This window comes from Lacerta agilis, chromosome 9 (assembly GCF_009819535.1).
Source record: "Lacerta agilis isolate rLacAgi1 chromosome 9, rLacAgi1.pri, whole genome shotgun sequence".
Taxonomy (NCBI): domain Eukaryota; kingdom Metazoa; phylum Chordata; class Lepidosauria; order Squamata; family Lacertidae; genus Lacerta; species Lacerta agilis.
Window position 1 is genome coordinate 62,192,472 of NC_046320.1, and position 18,811 is coordinate 62,211,282.

The following is an 18,811-nucleotide window of genomic DNA, read 5'->3' on the forward strand; positions in this document are numbered from 1 at the left end:
CTGGATGAATCCCCAACCGGAATTAAGATTGCCGGAAAAAATATCAACAACCTCAGATATGCTGATGATACTACCTTGATGGCAGAAAGTGAGGAAGAATTGAAGAACCTTTTAATGAGGGTGAAAGAAGAGAGCGCAAAATATGGTCTGAAGCTCAACATCAAAAAAACTAAGATCATGGCCACTGGTCCCATCACCTCCTGGCAAATAGAAGGGGAAGAAATGGAGGCAGTGAGAGATTTCACTTTCTTGGGTTCCATGATCACTGCAGATGGTGACAGCAGTCACGAAATCAGAAGACGCCTGCTTCTTGGGAGAAAAGCGATGACAAACCTAGACAGCATCTTAAAAAGCAAAGACATCACCTTGCCGACAAAAGTCCGTATAGTTAAAGCTATGGTTTTCCCAGTAGTAATGTACGGAAGTGAGAGCTGGACCATAAAGAAGGCTGATCGCCGTAGAATTGATGCTTTTGAATTATGGTGCTGGAGGAGACTCTTGATAGTCCCGTGGACTGCAAGAAGATCAAACCTATCCATTCTCAAAGAAATCAGCCCTGAGTACTCACTAGAAGGACAGATCCTGAAGTTGAGGCTCCAGTACTTTGGCCACCTCATGAGAAGAGAAGAATCCCTAGAAAAGACCCTGATGTTGGGAAAGATGGAGGGCACAAGGAGAAGGGGACGACAGAGGATGAGATGGTTGGACAGTGTTCTTGAAGCTACTAACATGAGTTTGGCCAAACTGCGAGAGGCAGTGAAGGATAGGCGTGCCTGGCGTGCTCTGGTCCATGGGGTCACGAAGAGTCGGACACGACTGAACGACTGAACAACAACAACAACATTAAAGAGAAGGCATAAGCTACATACATACCATATATTTAAAGCCGACCCCCCCCCCATAAACCCTGGGAACTGTAGTGCTTGAAATAGTTGTGACAACCTACACAGAAGTTTGCTTATTACTTCCCAGTATATAAATTGTTGTTGTTCAGTCGTTCAGTCGTGTCCAACTCTTCGTGACCCCATGGACCAGAGCATGCCAGGCACGCCTATCCTCCACTGCCTCCCACAGTTTGGCCAAACTCATGCTAGTCGCTTTGAGAACACTGTCCAACCATCTCATCCTCTGTCGTCCCCTTCTCCTTGTGCCCTCCATCTTTCCCAACATCAGGGTCTTTTCCAGGGAGTCTTCTCTTCTCATGAGGTGGCCAAAGTACTGGAGCCTCAACTTCAGGATCTGTCCTTCCAGTGAGCACTCAGGGCTGATTTCTTTAAGGATGAATAAGTTTGATCTTTTTGTAGTCCATGGGACTCTCAAGAGTCTCCTCCAGCACCATAATTCAAATAATTCATATATAAATTATTGTTTATTAAATTTATATACCAACCTCCATCCAAACCCCACAGAGGGCTTTACAGTTCTGTAACATGTGAAACCTTAAAAGTCACAGGCAGAGGTGCCAACCCCATTTCTGGCAAGGGCATTCAAAGCTGGGACACAGAAGCTTGCGCAATGCTCAGCCGTGTCACCCTCCAGCACCAACCTGCATGTGTGAAATGGGCCATCACCCACACAACTCAGTCAACATCAATTCCATATGGGTTCAAACACAAGGCGGGGGGGGCACCACCCATTCACCCATTCTCTCTCACACACATGGCTTGGTTTCTCAGCACTAGGTGGCTTCCTTTCTAAACCCTGGCAGCAACCGAACGTGTGAACGGCCTACCCCAGCGAAAAGCACTTTGGGGACAGCTGATCGAAAAGCCCAGCGCTTTCCGGGTGGCTGCTCGCCCTGTTTCTCTGTGCTGGTGGCGCGTTCACACGTGCAAGTCCCAGCTGGCTGAGAGGCGGGTTGCAGGGAGAGGCTGACCTTCTGCACGTGTGAACTCTGCTGGACAGCTCCTTTCCCCTCCTCCTCCTCTTCCTCCTCCTCTCTAGCTATGCGCCGCTGCGCGCTCTCCCGGGGATTCAACCAGCCTGGCGCGGGGGCCCGGGGGATGCGCGGCAGCGGTGGCACCGCCGAGCGCCAGGCAAGCCGGCTCCCCTCCTTCCCTCCCTCCTTCCCGGCCTCGAGCGAAGGGCAAGCGGCGGGGCTGGCACAAGGAGGCGGCTCCTGCCTGCGCTCTCCTCCCCTTCCCTCCCCTGAGCGCCGGAGAGAGAAGCAGGCAGGCAGGCAGGCAGTAGCCCTTGCCACCTCCGCCTCTTTCAAGCAGCCGCGGCTGGAGCTAGGAGGCGGCGTCGGTGCCCGCAGAACGCGCTGCCCGTCCCTCGCAGCCTCCGCGCCCGCCCGCCTTCCTCTGTCTCTCTGGGCCCCGCGGCTCCGGGCAAGAGGCCGGCTGCGTTCCTGGAAAGGCAGTGGCCGGAGCCAGGGCTGACCGGGCAGGTGAGTGCCGCCGAAGCGGGCGAAGGTTGCCGGGCGAGCCTGGCTCTTGGAGACGAGGGGATGGAGGCTTGGGGGGGGGGGAGAGAGAAATCGGGGTCCAGACGCGCGTTGTCGCTTCACGTGTGCGCCCGCTGGTTCAGTGTGCAGACTCAGAGGCATCCCGGAGGAAGCTGCCTTCACTCGAGACAATGTTGTCTACACTGGCCGGCAGGGGCTCTCTCCAGAATTTCAGGCTGACACACACACACACATTTGTGTTGTGCATTAATCAACCCAGGATAACGAGCACTGCGAACGTGCATTTTAAAAACAGCAACTCTACCTTACCTGAAGCGTGCATTGATTGAATCTGGCTTGTGTGTGTGTGTTGGGGACTCTTAACAATTTGTTAATTGACCTAGCTGAGAGCAATACCACAATTATTATTTGCTTTATTTGCACCCCCATTGTATGGCTCCAGCAGAAAGGGTGGGGGAAAGATGTGAGGTTGCTCTCCATCTATGTGCAATAAGAGAGGGGAAGGGGGGGGACTTCACAACTATGCAATGTTGGGCTTGCAGTTGTCTGCTGGGGGAGAGATTTGTGCTGGAAGCTAGGAATAGCGGGCTTCTCTGGAGTGTGACATGTTAAAGCTCAAAATGCATACAGTTTTTTCTGAGGAGTCCAGCGTCCCGGCATTTCACCCGTGTTCATTGCTGGAGCTAGGATTTTACTAATGTAGAAGACATTTAGTACCATGAGACTTCATTCCAGCTTTATCTCAGCTTGCTATTTATTGTTCCTGTTATTACCATTGATTTATTAATTGCCTTCTGAACCACCATCTCAAGGTGATAATGAAAAAAACATGCATACCGGTAAGTTTTTTTTGTGTGTTAGGGTTTCACGTACAAAGTGGGATGTTATTTCCAAAACATGTTTCTTTTTCCTTTTTTGGTGGGGGGGGGAAGTGGGGGAGAGAACGGGGTGGGGCTTCACCCAAGTGTCAGTGCTGAAAATGTATGTATGTTTGTATGCCAGTGGCTTTCTCCTTTTCTGTTGGTATATAATGGGGGAAATCAAGTTTATATAACATGCCTACATGCATATATTAAATAATCACGGATGGGAGAGATTATAGTAGTTTTATCACCTCCAGGAAGGGCAGTAAGTAGTATGGAGCTGTTTCCTTGGAGCTAAAAGCACATGCATCCTTGTTCCTTCTGCAGGATAGGGAAGAGGAAGAGATGAAGATCTGATGTGACTTGATCACACACTGGTCCCTGTGTTGGTTAATTAAATAGCATGGCAGCAAAGGAGAGAAATGGAAGAGTTTTCAGAGCAGCAAGCACCTCTTTCTCTATATGGTCACTATCATTGGTTTCTTAGCTATTTAGTGTCACTGTTAGAGGTAAAGGGGGGGGGGAATTGACCCTTCTGGAAAAGCTGAAGTGGCTCTACTCTTTCAGAGTTCTTTAGTATGTAAGTCAATGTGTTATAGAGTGTCACACTTGGACCAGGTAGGCACAGGTTCGAATCCCCATTCAACCACTCAAACCCTCCAAATTGGCCATATGGAAGGTTCGGGAATGGCAGTGCAAATAGCTCAGTCGATAGAGCACGAGACTCTTAATCCCAAGGTTGTGGGTCCAAGCCCCACGTTGGGCGAAAGATTCCTGGCATTGCTGCAGGGGGTTGGACTAGATGACCCCCCGCGGTTCCTTCCGACTCTGCATAATTCTATGATTCTGCAGTAGTTCTTTGCACAGTGAAGGACAGTGCAAAACTAAGGAATAAGAACCGCAAGAGGTTGTGACGACTGCCAATTCGGTCGGCTGTTAAAAGTCGATGAGAGAAGTTCATGGAGGATTGGACTATGAAAGATTACTAGTCATAGAATCATAGAGTTGAGAGGGACCCTGATGATCTTCTAGACCAACCCCCTTTAATGCAGGAATATGCAGCTGTCCCATACGAGGATCAAGCCTGAAACCGTGGCTTTATCAGCACCATGATAGCTAAGGTCTACCTCCACTGTCAGAGGGTGTATGTCTCACAATACCAGCTGCTGGGAATCACAACTGGGGAGGGTGCTGTTGTGCTTGGGCTTCCCACAGGCATCTGGTTGGCTCCAGTGAGAACAGGATGCTGGGCTAATTTTTCTGGGCTGTATTGGACCAGTCAACCTAACCTCCTCACAGGACTCTGCTGAGGATGAAATGAGAAGTCTTGTGTCTGTCAGCTTGAACCTTTTGGGAAGAGACTTGGCAACTCGGGCTATAAATGTACGTTTCAACTTAGCTCATGTTGGGCATTTTGCAAGAATAGTGCAAAAAATTGTTGCAAAAGGTAGGAAGCCAGCCGTATTTTGCTGGTATAGGGTCACCACCTTTTGGAGGTCTGTGGTCAGACTTGACATAATCTTCCTTTGCTCCTGTGGTCCACAGCTATACATGGAACCAGATGCCAAGCTCATCTTTTAAGTTCCAAATGGCTTCTGGGCACCTGAATTTTTGCACAACTGTTTCTCTCTCTCTCTCTCTCTCTCTCTCTCTCTCTCTCTCTTTAATTACTTTTTATCAAGGATTTTTTGTGTTACAAAACAGGGAAAGCTACATCTATCGTCTCCACTTTCAATTCACAGTCTTTTTTCACAGTTCATTTACATTTAGTGAGACACTTTTGTCATAAACACACACAGTGTTCCCATGACTTCTGACAACATTGGTTAAAATCCTACTACCGGAACATCACAATTCAGGTGCCACAAAGCAAGTCCCCCCCCCCCCGAGTCAGCCAAGACACAGGACCAATCGGCTGAAAGCCATGTGGTCCAAACTACCCCCAAACAATGCTATTTCCCACTGTTTCTTTCTCTAGCCCAGACGTGCAGCCCGGAATAGATGCAAGTCTATAAATAATGACATGCATATTTTAGAACCTGGGTAACTTGTGCGGTAATACAGAGAGCAGAATGAGCGGGCTAATTCTGCAGCTGGGCTTGTGCCAGCGCTATGCCAAGGCTTTTGGTGGTGCACTGGGAAAAACAAGCTATGCTCCTCCAGCAGCAAAATAGCATGAGAGTCTGCGGAACAACAACAACAGCCCACGGAGTCCTTTGCAACTTCATTGCCACCCATCAATCACAGTGACATCCCTGCTAGCCATTCACGGAAGTCACAAATCAACGTACGTTGATGGCACTGAGATAATGCTACAGAGCTCTCTCTTTCTCATGCACACACATACACAGAGAGAAAGTTACAGAGAGAAAGTGTTCATAAGGAAGAAAAACCTATTACACTGCTCTCTCTTACAGGCCTCCATAGCTCAGGCCTCAACACAGTTGCAAGCATAAGCTACAGGCTATCCATGAGCAGTTTGAGTCCCAGTGTGGTTCCCCCATGAGAATTCACCAAACTGCACGCAACATGCATTTGCATCCCTTGTGTGTGTCGGAACAAGCTGTTTTGAATGGAGAGAGATAAGGAAGAGACGATGTCACAGTAATAATGGCCCAGGAGGCAACGTCAGCACCTGGCTGGCAGTTCTGTGGAAGAGTGGGCTTCAGTCTTCCTGGGAGAAGTTGGGAGAAACCACACAGGGTCTTTGTTCTGGGTGCCCAAAGGGCCACCGTAATTTCAGAGGGGAGCTGGAGAAGCAGTGAGATTGGAAGTCTCCTGTGTCACAACCTCCCCACGCTGGAGCAGACAGGAGAGAGAAAGAGGGAGAGGCAAGGAAGGATTAGGGAAAAGGGCCCTAGCTCTGTAGTGGAGCATCTGCCCTGCATGCGCAAGGTTCCAGGTTCAATCGCTGGCATCTCCAGGTTGCGATGGGAGAGACTGCTGCCTGAAACCCTGGCGATCAGGCTGCTGCCAGCCAGTGTAGACAATACTGAGCTAGATGGGCCAGTGGTCTGGCTCTGTGTAAGGCATCTTCCTGAGTTTCTGTGATAGGAAACTTTGTAGACACCAAGAGTCTGACACAGCCTCTGACTACCTGCCTACCTTCCATGAAATCTAGGACTCACCATGCTATATAGCCCAGTACTGAAGTGGCCCTATGTGAGAGCAACGAAACAGCTCAAGCTTATAATGCAAGAAGCTCCCAAGTCTGATCCTTGACTACAGATGCCCATGAAAAGGGAGGATGGGGATCACTACCTGAGACCCAGAGCCTCATGCAACAACTGTCTAAGTTATGGTGGGGACCCTACAGTTCCCTAGAATTCTTTAGAGAAAGTCATAGTGTGGAAAGTACAGCTCTCATCTATTTTTCAGCCATTTGTAGGTTTGGTAGCTCAACGTTTCATGTTTGCAAGCTGAAATGATCTTCCAGTTCTGTCATTGGCATGTGTGTGTGTGTGTGTGTGTGTGTGAGAGAGAGAGAGAGAGAGAGAGAGAGAGAGAGAGAGAGAGAGAGATTTGGACTTAAACATCAAAATATAACTGCTACTTTTTCAAAACCACACCAGTAGCTTTCTTGCAGCAGAAAGCTGACTTTTCTTTCTTATTTTTTCCCCCTGCTTCCCACATTTCCAATGTTGCTGTTCGGTTTTATTTTCTTCTAGCAGCCTGACACCAGAATTTCAGTTCCAATGTGTGAAATTCTTTGGAATGCTCAACAAGAGCAGGTTGCATGAGACATCGGTTTGAAATGCACAGCGGCACATAAGCTGACATCCAGCTAGATGGATTATTTTTAAAAGGTGTGGGGGGGGAGAGAGGATTGAAGTTTTCTTTCTGTGTAGTGAGAAGATCTGCCAGTCTCAGTATTCGCCTTTCAGGTAAACAGTGCTCCGGTTGTTTGATCCCATTATCACAGTGAGGGTTTTGAACTGGTGGTTGTTGTTTTTTCCCCCCTTTTTGTCCAGGTCACCTGCCCAAATGGGAAATGGTTCAGTGAAACACAAGTACCTGAAGAGGCCAGACAGTCATGTGGCAAACTGCCCTCTGGGTTGCTCAGGGAGCGGCAAGTTCTTGAAAGACCCGGGACTGAACATCAGTACGATCACAGGTGCGGCAGATATTCTGAGGAGCAAGATCTGGGAGCTGGAGAGGGAGCTGAAGAAGCAGGAGGAAGAGCTCCACGAGAGGAACTACCACATCATCGAGCTGCAGGAGCAGCTGGCTAAGCAAACCCGGACCATTGCCGACCTCACCGAAGAGCTCAAGTGCAAATGCATCCAGCTCAACAAGCTGCAGGATGTTGTGGACACGCAGGGGGCAAACCCCTTCCTGTTCTCCCCTCTCAAAGAAGCACCCAGGGCCAACCACGCAGCCCCGTGCAGCAACAGGAGGAGAGGCGCGAAGGAAGGTGTGTCTGCAGAGCCTACGACCCGGACGTACGACTTGACGGAGCAGCCTCGGTTCTCCTTCGAAAAGGCGAGAGTCAGGAAGGCCTCAAGGTGAGAAGAGGGCACACTGTGCGCTGCGCTCGGGAGATCGGTGCGCACACCGAAGTATGCGTAGCTAGGTGCATCCTTCACAGAGTGGATTTGATTTAAATCAAATCGATTTAAATCACTAGTCAGTAAGACTTGATTTTTTTAAATAATATATTTATTAAATTTTATAAAAAAACAACAATCAACAAAAACAAACACAAACAAAACAATTCAATCATACAAAAAACAAACCTACAATAAAAACAAAAAATCTTACTATCTATCACTAATTTCTATCCTTTACATTGTATATTGACTTCCTCTCATCTCCCCTTCCTGCGTTCCTTGTCAATCATCTTTAGTAATTTCTATACATCTTTCCAAATCTTATTTTACTATTAAAATGCCTAGTCATTCATCTTATATAATATCTCAACTCATTCTCTCACATTTCTTAAACACTTAACCAAACTCTAAATCTACAGCTTAACTTTTCTTCCAAATTATATCTAATTTTCAATCATACAGTGATTTTTTTAAATACAGTTTAAATTTCTTCCACTCTTCTTCCACCGTGTCGTCCCTCTGGTCACGAAGTTTCCCGGTCATCTCAGCAAGCTCCATATAAGACTTGATTTAAATCTTCTTCTTCTTTTTACAGAAAGACTCATTCTTGCTGGTATAATCTTAATATTTACAACCAGCTGAAGCTCTCATTTTTGGAATAATAAATTTTCAGAGTAGTTTTTTACAGTTATATCAAAAATTACTGATTTGGTTATACTCTTAGAAATACATTGACAGATAATTATGGAATTATTGTGAGGTTTAATAACTTAACTGTTTATATTTGGACAACTTTTCTGCTGTACTTTAATGGAAGGAGAAAAATAATCATTTCCTTAATAACAATTTAAACAATTAGTTTAACTAAAACAATAACCGAAACAAAATAGAAAATTCTTTCCAGTAGCACGTTAGAGACCAACTGAGTTTGTTCTTGGTATGAGCTTTCGTGTGCATGCACACTTCTTCATAGAAAATTCTTTCCAGTAGCACCTTAGAGACATGCACACGAAAGCTCATACCAAGAACAAACTCAGTTGGTCTCTAAGGTGCTACTGGAAAGAATTTTCTATTTTGTTTCGACTATGTCAGACCAACACGGCTACCCACCTGTAACTAAAACAATAACATTATAGCATATGTATCCATGTTTGTTAACTGATGTTGTTAAACGATAAAAAAAAACAACCCACACAACTTAGACTGAGTTTTAGCACACATGAAAAACTTAAAACAAACCCTTATTTCCTGCTGAATAGCCTTTGGACTATAATGCAACTTAAATAGAAAACTACCTTTAGAAAGATTTTTCCTCCAAAAGCATTTTATTTTAAAAATCCAATTTAAATTTAAAAAAAATCTGTTTTAAATTTTAAAAAATCCCATTTAAATAAAAAAAAATCTTATTTTTATTTTTAAAAATCATTGATTTTTTTTTAACCACCCTGATCCTTCACAGGGTAGTGGTCTGCTGCCGTGATAGCTGTAAGTGTGTGGGACAGCTTTAATGCTGCGTCTATAGATACACGCTTGTGGTTGTTTATATAATTTGGGCAAGGAGCCGGTGGACTACCACAAAGGGGGGGGCGGTTGAATGCCTCATACAGCCAGATTTGCCCCTATCCCTCTGATTCCCCTCCCTGTCTGCCGTTGAGCAGCTGAAAGGTGCGATGGCTCCGAGGCTGTGCAGAGCGATGCCTTTGCAGCCGCCTCCTCTCTAAGAACATTTGCTGCAAGAAGAGCAACGCATCTGGGACAGGAAAAGATTGCACCACAATGTGCCCCGGGCTTTCATAGCTGGCATGGGCTTTCAGGGCGGCCTTGGGAATCACACTGCCTCGCTGTACTTTGTTGTTTAGTTAAGAGGTATAACCTAGAGCGCAAGAGAATGCCTTTTTTGTTCATACTGCCACAGCAAAGCTATAATTCTTCGGAGCACAGAAGCTGAGCGAAAAGGAGCGTCTGCCTCTGAGGAACTTGCCTATAGTTGGACAAGAGGGAACGGTTGGGGTGGGGTGAGAAAGAGCTTGTGCGCAAGGCTTGTGAACCAGTGCATGTGAGATTACACCATACCTTAAAAGTAGACTTCAGTACTCATGAACAGGAGTCCAAAATGGGGAGATGGTGGTTGGTTCTCCCCCTCCCCCAATAATGCCCATTTGGTGTTTGCAAATGCGCGGGAGGGTGGGTGGATTGCATTTAAATGTGTGTCTTAAACTGTATGTTTGTTTATTGCCCATCAAATTTATTTCTGGATTTATTTGTGCATAATAGAACGGTTTTTTTCTGGATGGTGCCTGTTACTGCACAGAAAAACTAAATATATTTTTTTAAAGATTTTATTATTTTCTACAATAAACAACGAATATATCAAACAGATAAACAAAAACAATTAACAAATAATAAAAAAACACATCAAACACATTAAAACAACATAAAAAATAACAAAAGAAAACTTATACATACCTAAACAGGAACATTAAAGAATCATTATTTAATTCTAGTTTCAAATCTTCTTTGGGGGACTTCCCCCGTTCTCTCAACTGCGTTCAAAATTAATATACTTTGGTAACTTTGTAACTATTTTCTTAACATTCACCACTATTCTTAATAATCTTTAAAATACTAACTAATCATATATAATTCATTACTTAAACAACATATCCTTAAGCATTTCTAAATATTCTAAACCATTCATAACATTACTTCTTGTATACTATTTTCATCTAACATCAACTAGCTAAAGCCAATTAAACAAGCCGATTCTGCTTCAAATATCTAGCTTTTCACGATTTTTTAAGTAATCCTTAAATTTCTTCCAATCCTGTTGCACCTTCTCCTCCCTCTGGTCTTGGAGTCTCGCGGTCAGTTCGGCGAGTTCCATAAAGTCCATCAGCTTCATCTGCCATTCTTCCACTGTCAGGAGCTCTTCACCTTTCCAGTTTCTTGCAAGTAAAATTCTAGCAGCTGTTGTGGCATACATAAAAAACACTCTATCCTGACTGGGTATCTCATGATTGGTCATGCTCAAAAGGCAGGCCTCTGGTTTCTTACTAAAAGTAATTTTCATTACCTTCTTGAGTTCATTATAAATCTTCTCCCAGAAAGCCTTAACCTTTGGGCATGTCCACCACATATGATAAAAGGTACCTTCCACAGTTTTGCATTTCCAGCACAGAAAAACTAAATATTAACCCAGGCTTTCAAATACCCATTCATCTGTTGCCCTTGTAAGAATTGCTTTCAGACACCGAAGCAGAAAAGCTTTTGTAAACTGGGAGAGTTTATTCTTTTCCTCTCAGGTCCTCTGTACACCACAGGTGGCTGGCACAGGCCCATTTGAGCAGATAGACTAGTAAGAATTCATGTGCACTAAAAACTTTTGATGTTGTATTATTCTGTTCCAGGACATCCTATCAGTTAAGGTGCTCATTTTCTTCTTTGTCTTCTTTCCCCTCTCACTGTGCCCTTCTGGAACTGTTCTTTAAGGCTGCCTCATTCACTCCAGAAGCAGTTCCTAGGTCTCAGCATAATGGCAGCACTCACAGACTATGAAACTATGTGTCAGCCAAATAAAGCAGTGTCCAGAGCTTCTTCCCTATGTGTTGTCTCTAAACAGAACGGTGGCTGTATTTTAAGAGCCTATTTTAGACAGAGCATTACTTGAGAATGGGCCTTTTCAGTGTTGGCTCCCTGGTTGTGGAATGCTTTCCCCAGGAAATGTCCCTCTGACATTAGAGACCTACCATTTATTACCCTCTGGACAAAAGGCAACACACCAAACTTGGGGTACAATTCAGTCAATAGCACACAAGACTGCAAGGGGCAGGATGTGTGACTAGCCAGCGATAGTTAGTAACGTGTGATATTATGCTCCTGAGCTGGCCAGCTGCATTCTTCCTGTAGAAATGACCAACATTTGCAAGGAGAAAATATGAGGGTTGGCCGAGAGACAGCATGCAGAACACTTCCTGCAAATGCTTGGTCAGACGACAAGGTGCAGCAGACCTATTGCTCTGTGCATTGGCTTGCGGACGTGCCAGTGTTGAACTGGAGACTATTTTTAAAAAAGAAGCCAGACTGTCAAGCTTGCCAGGCTAGTCATTAGAGCCAACAGGAATCTGGTTCATCACTTGGTGTTTTGCTCTGTAGATGCCAATAAAAGGTCATTCTGTCCCTTCATCTGTATGGGACATGGCTTATAGTGACAGAAGTGCCAATAAATTCATGTGGCAATCAGTTCAGTTTAACGTTGGAAGTGCCATTGCATGCAGATAGGCACAAGTTCAATTCCGTGTTGCCTGAAAATACCCCCAGTCTGTCTGAAACTCTGGAGAGCTATTGCCAACCAGTGTAGAAAACACTGGGTTCGAAGGACCGATACCCTCAATTTATATAAGGCAGCTTCCTATGTATCCCTTGTTTCCAAGTGGCATGTCCTTTTTCTTCCTTGTAAATACAAAGGGTGGATGTATAGGCATGCAGAGAAGCTTGCAATCTAGTCAGATGATCTTCCAGCCATCGCCACAAGCATGCAAAATTCCCCAGGCGATTCCGACTTTTTCCACTCGCTTTGGTATTGATTGACCTGAAAGCACAGCAAGCTGCGACCTCTCCAAGATGCTCACTCGTATCCTCCTGTACACAGTCCAGTCTAGTCTTGCACAATAAGCTCCCTTCACTGTTCACTCTTGTGAAAAGATCCCCCAAAAGGTGCATGATTCCTTTTTTTAAAATAAGGAATTTATTGGTATTTAAAGAAAATACAGAAAGAAAAAGGAAAAATACATACACAATACAGACTACAAAAATACAAGACAAAAAGAAAAAACTTATACAATACATAAAACCCACCTAAAACAACAAAACACCTATTTAACTATCTTAATCTTATTTAAAATCTTACTTGGGGGACTTCCTCACGTCCTCTCTTCTGCGTTCATTTCAAATATACTGTAGTAACTTTGTAAGTACTTTGACTCTTCTTTTACAACTAATCTTAATCCTTATCTATCGTCTTATATCTGTCACCTTATTCTTAACAGAAATACAAAAAATGGAAAAATCACAATTCTATCTTCTTATATTCTATTTTACAAAAGGTGCATGATTCCATCCTCAAAGGGATCCGTTTCCCTTTTTCAATCTACCTATTCTCGCTGGATGTTGGCTTAGCCCGTCTTTCAAATGTAGTTATTATAGGTATTTTTTAAAAAATACTGTCCTTTATGCAGAAGACCCCAGGCAACCCCTGACATCTCCAGTCATGAAGGAACTGGGATATTAGCACTAGGAAATCCCAGAAACCTTGGGACACCCCTGCTGGTCAGAGCAGATGATATTCAACTAGGTAGAGCAATGGCCCAACAGCCCCATTTTTCTCCACATCTCCCTCCCCCTGGAAAAAGGCAATTTATTAGTGCAGTCAGCACAACCGAACAGCAAAACACAAAATGCAACCAGCGGGTTGTCTGCTGCCAGGGCAGGCACCAAATTATGATTTTCGTACTTGTGGGGAAGGGCAAGTAAGAAATCTAAATGATAAGAATATATTTTGGAGCCCAAGGAAGAGTGCCTGTAGGACATCAAGGGAAAAACCAAGATATGTGATGGAAAAAATGAAGTTGGTTTTTATCTCAAGTTACAGGTTGGATTTAGCAGCTTCCCCCCCCCCCCAAACTCCCCAAGCAACAGGGACTGAGCTTGAAATGTCTTTCAACCAACAGATCCCCTTCCAAAACATGTCATTATCACTGAGATGAGTGCCAGAGGAACCCACCCCGTCGTAAAACAGATCTGGCTTTTGAAGCACATTCCTGGTGTGTTTGAAAACATAGCTTGAAAAAAGAGAAGTATTAATAAATAAAATATATGGTTTGCAGCAGCCCCGTTTGACCTCGAACTATACATAGCTGAAACAAAATAGAAATTTTTTTCCAGTAGCACCTTAGAGACCAACTGAGTTTGTTCTTGGTATGAGCTTTCTTGTGCATGCACACTTCTTCAGATACACTGAAACAGAAGTCACCAGATCCTTAAATATAGTGAGGGAGTGGGGAGGGGTGTTACTCAGAAGGGTGGTGGGAATGGGTGATCAGCTGATAGGTGTGGAAAACCTGTTGACGACTCTTAACGGCTGCAATTAGTCTTGCAGGGAAAGGCAAGGGGTGAGATGGCTAAAGATAGCTTTGTTATGTATAATGAGATAAGAATCCAATGTCTTTGTTCAGACCAGGTTTCTCCATGGTTTTAAGTTTGGTGATTAGTTGCAATTCAGCCACTTCTCTTTCCATAGCACAAATGGTATGACCTTGTCCAGTGTATGAATGGGGATATTTCTCCGCTCATAGATTGCCAAAGAAGGATAGCCAAAGTGCCAGAGAACATGGTAATAATTACAATAAAGATCAGGGAGGGAACAAATAAAGGAAGGGTTGCTCTATTCTCACCCCACAAATTTCCACTGTGTTGTGGTTGCATGCCTATTGTTAGCATCAATATGAGGAAATGAAGCCAAGGTTTCCTAGAATAAATTGTAAGGAAATGCCTGGCAAAGTATTATACCATGGGTAGGCAAACTAAGGCCCAGGGGCCGGATCCAGCCCAATTGCCTTCTAAATCCAGCCCGAGGATGGTCCGGGAATCAGCGTGTTTTTACAAGAGTAGAATGTGTGCTTTTATTTAAAATGCATCTCTGGGTTAGTTGTGGGGCATAGGAATTCATTCACACACACCCCAAATATAGTCTGCCCCCTGCAAGGTCTGAGGGACAGTGGACCAGCCCCCTGCTGAAAAAGTTTGCTGATCCCTGTATTATAATGTCTTCCAGTCTATGAAATATGCATGGGAGCACACTTGTTGTATGTTGTTAATATCAGTCCCATGGGACCAGTGATATGGGTTTCCTGGGAAAAAATTGAATTGGAAAATTTTATTTGGGGAGGGGGGGAATCCCATGCAAATTAGTCTATAATGTGCATAGGATTTTAATCTGAGAAAATGTTCCCATTGCATCTAATTTGCATAGTGTAGTTGGCCTTGGAATATTTTCAGTTGGCATCAGAAAAAGAACGTTTTGATTTAAGTGTGTGTGTGTTTTAATAACCAATTCAACAAAGAAGAAAACAGAAAAAATAAAACACAGAGAAAAGGGGGGAGTGAAAGGGCGGGGAGGAAGAAGCCTGCGCAACCATCTTAATTTAAACGTATAAGTTGATACAAGCCATCGAAATGAACAGATAGGGACCCACACAATTGGCATTTAGAAGAAATGTGTTCAAATGTATCAAGGGCTGTGAGATCCTCAGATCATTGCAAAATAAGACACTGGATGTTTATACTTCCAAGCTCGAAGTTTAAGTGTCTAAGCAATAATAAGTTCTCAGAACATCTGCTTCTTGTAGTCCAGAACATCTGGAGGACACTAGGTTGGGGAAGCTGCCTTAGGAAGTGCGAGGCTAAATCAAATGGAAGCAGGTTGTCTCTCCTGCCACTCAACCAGGCAGAGGGCCTTCTCAGTAGTGGCGCCCGCCCTGTGGAATGCCCTCAAGGAAATAAGCAACTATCTGACTTTTAGAAGACATCTGAAGGCAGCCCTGTTTAGGGAAGTTTTTAATGTTTGAAGTTTTATCGTGTTTCTAATATTCTGTTGGGGGCCGCCCAGAGTGGCTGGGGAAACCCAGCCAGATGGGTGGGGTATAATAATAATAATAATAATAATAATAATAATAATTATTATTATTATTATTATTATTATCAACCACCACTGCTTGGATCCTGCGAGATTCCACATGCACCCCATTGAAGTGAATGGGACTTGTATAAGAGCAGCATAATGGCATTGCACAACTCAGCTCCCGTTAATGTCTATGGGATTATGCAGGAGAGATTCCCAGTGGATTGTCCCTTTAATTCCTTTCATTTTTGCCTTGGTTTCTCTTTATTCCTCATTGCAATTTTGTTTTCCATTTTCCCTTCAGCTCTTGATGTTTGAACCTCGTAATTTGTGTCTCCCCCCCCCCACTTCAATATCATATAATGCAGGTGATTATGTACGATTATGCACCCACTAATTATTACCCTGAGAAAATTTAATGGGGAAGCAGGGCGAAGTTTGTAATTTTTGTTTCATCAATCAACGTTTATAGGGAGAAAGTAACTGCGCCAGACGGGCCTTTAATGGAGTTAATGTTTCTTTATGTTCCTGGCGATAAATAAGCACACCCGTGCAAATAAAAATTACAAATTGAATTGTTGGCAATGGGAGTGGAGAGTAAGTTGATAGGAAAGTAATAATGAGGAAAAGAACAGACTATGTGTTCGGTTCATTAGTATATAGGCTGTGTGTAACAGAGGGTTGGAACCAAGAGCGATTGTGTAGAGATCCTTCAAGGCCCTTCTGCCATGACCTTCTGCCATGTGAGAGCAGCTGCAGTGTGGCTCCCCCTAGTGCAGGCATGGCCAAACTTGGCCCTCCAGCTGTTTTGGAACTACAACTCCCATCATCCCTAGCTAACAGGACCAGTGGTCAGGGATGATGGGAATTGTAGTCCCAAAACAGCTGGAGGGCCAAGTTTGGCCATGCCTGCCCTAGTGGTAACATCAGACGACCAGGACCAGCTGGGAGGTGCCCAAGTCTTAACCTCTCTTCCCCTTGGCAGCAGCATCCCTCATAGAAACTGGGCCAATGCTGGTTTGGCACTCCAGCTATTTACCTTTGGTGCCTAGGGAGGAGACACATTGCAGCACAGTTTCATGTGAGGAGGCTATTTACTGAAGCTAGCCATGCGACCATCTTTGAGAATTCACTGTACCATTCAGAAACTAGTCTCCTCTTGGAAGCAGCAAGTTCTCTGAGCTAATGCACTCTCATTCTCTCTCTCTCTCTCTCTCTCTCTCTCTCTCTCTGGTATTTTGCTTTTTTCCTACAGAGCTTTTAAGATATAATAGAATCACATGGGGTGGGGGAAGTAAAGATGGAAAACCAAGACAATTAAGCTGTAGAAACCCCATAAATGGGGAAAACCAAAATTCAGCTTTCATGACCTCCTTCTTTGGAGGTCTTTAAGCAGAGGCTTGACAGCCATCTGTCAGGAATGCTTTGATGGTGTTTCCTGCTTGGCAGGGGGTTGGACTGGATGGCCCTTGTGGTCTCTTCCAACTCTATGATTCTATGAGGGACCATTGTCATGAGAGTGAAATGTTAAAGTAGCCTGAATTGGTCCTTTAGGGACCGTATCTAATGTATTCGCCAACTCTGTGGAAACGTTTAATATTTGGGTCTAATTAGGAATTCCTGAAGTTTAAAAAAAACCCAACCCACTTATGCAAGGCGGCAGTGGGGGTTAGCCTATACTTAGAAAATTTGTTTTCAACTGAACATTGCGACCTATATACATACAATGTGATTTACTAGGCCTAAAGTTTCCTAAATGCCCAAAGTTTCCATTTCGGCCAGGAAACGCGATGACTTCTGTGCCTCTGATTTTATTTCACTAGGCTTTTATCATTGCCGTTCTTCGTTTTCAAGCTTGCTGCACAGGTAATAAAGGAAATGAATCAAGCTGCTGAACGGGAAGTGATCATTCACTCTTAAGGTGCCCTCTGGAGATTTTGCAGCAAAGCCTCATTCCCTGGGACAGTTTTACTTTGTTTTATGAATCCAAGTCGGAAGAGACCCTGGAGGGTTTCCCAAAGTGCAGTGTTGAGATTTGCTTCATTAGATGGATGAGCCTCACACAGGCAATAATGAAAGCACGGCGTTCCGGGGCAAAGGTTGCCCTTCAAGTTAGTTAGATGTGGATTCAGATCTGTTCATTTGCAAATGAATAAATATATTTCAATTTCTCAGTTTCTTGGGCTCATACAGTGCGTGTTTCATGCAGTGTTAGTATGAAGAACCTGTGACCCCTTTGATGTTGTTGTTCCAATAACATTTGGAGAGCTGCAGGTTCCCCCTTTTCACCCTAAAGAGTGTTTCACATAGTTATTGTAAGGTAGCCGATGGGTCTCAAACCCTCGGTGAGTTAATGACTTCCCCTGTGTGCAAAGACAGGCTCTGGCAGATTTTGTGGACAAGACCAATGGTGGGTCCAACGGTCAAGAAGGTGGTTTCTGCATGTGCTGTAGATGGAAGTGAGGGGCAGGTGGGGCTCATCAATCTGGGAAGGTAGCCCATGTAGGAGAAGGAAAATTCTGATCCTAAGCTTCCGCTGTCTTGTGGGACATCTTTGGGAGAAGAAATGCTGAAGAGCAAACCCCACATAAATCCAGAGTGGAGTCCCTAAGATGGTTGGATTGTCAGGATTGTCCTATTCACAAGAAGAACCTTGGCAGGGACACATGCCCGACTGGCATGTTCCCTCCCTCCTGGGCGATCGTTTGGGGGCTTCATAAGCATTCCTCAGCCCGAACATCACAGCGACTGATGCCAAGAAACATCAGCACAATACTGATCCTCAAGAGTGTGCACAGTTGCATAACAGAGCTCAGCAACTCAGCATGTAGGCTAATCTACTTTGTTTACATATAAATACACACGGAGCTCTGAAACATGGCTCCCTCTGTCTCTAACATCAGACAGCAAACAGAAAGAACAAAGGACAATAGTCCCACTTCAGGGAACACAGTAATACAAACATCCTGTATTCGTCACTTCCCATTCTGTGGAATGAAGACACACACCGTCATGTGATAGGCAATAATCCCATGACTGCACACGGGGAATGAATCTCCAACATGGATAGCGTCTTGTAGGTCTCCTTCCAGCAACTCCTGCAGCCAAGCTGGTGCCAAACATATTGCTCTGCTTTCCTTTGGACCACATTAGCAAAGCCATGAGGGGTGTCTTGTTGTCTGGGCAGCCCATGACCTCCACACACAGGCTTGCACCCCGGAGAGGGTACTTGGGAGCTGCTAATGCTGTGGTTTGAGATCTATTGACTGTGGCGTTCACCCCTAAAGGTTCTCCAAGGGTTAACTTGGCAGGGAGG

The 18,811-nt window shown here is 44.5% G+C and overlaps 1 protein-coding gene across 1 annotated transcript in view; it reads left to right on the forward strand.

Moving 5' to 3' along the window:
- The first annotated feature begins 2,176 nt into the window (after positions 1-2,176).
- PRKG2 (protein kinase cGMP-dependent 2) overlaps positions 2,177-18,811 on the forward strand; it is a 62,781-nt gene continuing 46,146 nt past the window's right edge. The window contains exons 1-2 of the mRNA XM_033160928.1: positions 2,177-2,389; positions 7,242-7,775. Coding sequence (XP_033016819.1) covers positions 7,255-7,775 — 521 coding nt within the window. The 5' untranslated portion in view covers positions 2,177-2,389; positions 7,242-7,254. The remainder of the gene's footprint in view (positions 2,390-7,241; positions 7,776-18,811) is intronic.